At 45.2% G+C, this 2,500-nt stretch overlaps 1 protein-coding gene across 3 annotated transcripts in view; it reads left to right on the top strand.

Moving 5' to 3' along the window:
- The window catches only part of ubr7 (ubiquitin protein ligase E3 component n-recognin 7), a 15,993-nt gene that overhangs the window by 8,729 nt on the left and 4,764 nt on the right, over positions 1 to 2,500 (top strand). For 2 of the 3 annotated variants that reach the window (XM_083562724.1, XM_083562723.1), the window contains 4 exons: positions 280 to 385; positions 516 to 622; positions 724 to 921; positions 1,230 to 1,401. In XM_083562724.1, the coding sequence (XP_083418850.1) occupies positions 280 to 385; positions 516 to 622; positions 724 to 921; positions 1,230 to 1,401 (583 nt within the window). The remainder of the gene's footprint in view (positions 1 to 279; positions 386 to 515; positions 623 to 723; positions 922 to 1,229; positions 1,402 to 2,500) is intronic. The other variant, XM_083562725.1, reaches the window with a different exon arrangement.

Raw genomic sequence — 2,500 nt, 5'->3', positions numbered from 1 at the left:
ATTCTTTGAAACTTTAATATTAATGTATGCAATTGAAATGCCTTGATTTTAGTAAGGTTAGTACACAGTCATAGCCATAAATGCAATAGTAATAATAATTGGCATAATTTCTTTCGGTGTTCCGGTTTTCGGGTTTTTCGGCCTTGTTTTCCTTTTTTTCGGTTTCGGACAGGAATTTTCATTTCGGTGCATCCCTAATATACACCCACATTCACACACACGCGCGCATACCCACACACACACACACACACACTTATTCACTTCTTCTTTCTCTCTCAGCACTTGGGTTGTGTGGTCCCAGAGTGTGTTGAACTTCAGGAAATGATCTGTGAGTCCTGCATGAATAAATGTCCGCTCCTGTGGACCTACGCTGCTCACCTCGCCGGTACAATACACATTTATTTATTTATTTATTCATTTATTTATTTATTTAGAAAACTCTTCATTCTTGATGATCAGAGAGTGTGTGTGTGTGTGTGTGTGTGTGTGTGTGTAACGTCTTGTCCTGTCCTTAGTGCCTCCTACAGTGAAGGTGTGTAAAGAAGAGGAGGAGAGCGCCAGAGTGGAGGTGGAGCATGACGATGAGAATAAAACAGAAGTGAAGAAAGAAGGAAATGAGAAGGTAATGGTGTGTGCACAAGAGAGAGAGAGATTATGGCTGTCCAATAGGTGACAGTGTTAAACAATGGATTATGATGGTTCACTTTTAACTTGTGTGAAAAGGTTGAGGTGTGTGAGAAGGTGGAGGTGTGTGAGAACGGGACGGCTGGCTTTAAGAGGAAGCTGCAGGAGCTGGAGGCTGAAGGATCTCGGTGCAGGTTTGAGGAGATGAAGTGTTCAGGGAAGAGCCGAGTTCAGCAAGGAGCCGTGTTCTGGCCTGCAGGGTGGCGCTCTAAACTCTGTTCCTGTCACCACTGTAAGGTACAACACACACACACACACACACACACACACACACACTCCACCTCGGTGTGAAAATGGAACTAAAAACTAAATCCACAATAAAAATCTTTGTAATAAATTGATGTTAATATAAGAATATAAAACTATAAAATAATATAAAAGTTTGACAATCATTTATTAAATTATAATAATATTCATACTTTATACCCATTATATTATTTTGAAAATGTAATATTTAAAAAAGTATGTTGCTTAAATGAGTTGTTTGTTATTAAACGAGCTGCTTTCAGATGTGTGCTCTCTAAAATTGTGTGTGTGTGTGTTAGAGTGTGTTTGTAGAGGGTGGAGTCTCCTTCCTGTTGGATGAGATGGACACAGTGTTGGCCTATGAGAATAAGGGCAAAACCACCGAGCAGGCGACCGTGGGGGAAACCAGAGACCCCCTCATGTCTGCACTTAATAACCTGAACCACGTTCAACAGCTCGAGATCATTCACGGTATAAACACACACACACACACACACACACACTGCAACACACACACACATGCACACGCTGCAACACACACGCACACGCTGCAACACACACACACACACACACACACACACTGCAACACACACACACACTGCAGCACACGCTGCAACACACACACTGCAACACACACACACTGCAACACACACACGCATACACTGCAACACACACACACACACACTCACACACTGCAGCAAACACACACATACACACACTGCAGCAAACACACACACACACACACTGCAGCAAACACACACATACACACACTGCAACACACACACACACACACACACTGCAGCAAACACACACATACACACACTGCAACACACACACACTGCAACACACACACACACTGCAACACACACACTGCAACACACACATACACTGCAACACACATACACACACTGCAACACACACACACACACACTGCAGCAAACACACACATACACACACACTGCAGCAAACACACACATACACACACTGCAGCAAACACACACACTGCAACACACACATACACTGCAACACACACACACACACACACACACACACACTGCAACACACACATACACTGCAACACACACACACTGCAGCAAACACACACATACACACACACACACACACACACACACACTGCAGCACGCACACACACTGCAGCAAACAAACACACACTGCAGCAAACACACACACACACACACTGCAGCACGCACACACACTGCAGCAAACACACACACACACACACACACACACACTGCAGCACGCACACACACTGCAGCAAACACACACACACACACACACACACACACACTGCAGCACGCACACACACTGCAGCAAACACACACACACTGCTGCGAACACACACACACACACACACACACACTGCAGCGGACACACACACACACGCACTCTGCAGCAAACTCCCACGCACTCTGCAGCACACACACACACACACACACACACACACACTGCAGCAAACACACACACACACACACACACACACACACACACACACACACACACACACACTGCAGCAAACACACACACACACACACACACACTGCAGCAAACA

The sequence above is a fragment of the Silurus aristotelis genome (genome assembly GCF_946808225.1).
Source record: "Silurus aristotelis genome assembly, chromosome: 15".
Taxonomy (NCBI): Eukaryota; Metazoa; Chordata; class Actinopteri; order Siluriformes; family Siluridae; genus Silurus; species Silurus aristotelis.
The sequence above is the reverse complement of the archived record's forward strand: the minus strand, read 5'-3'. Positions and strand labels throughout refer to the sequence as shown.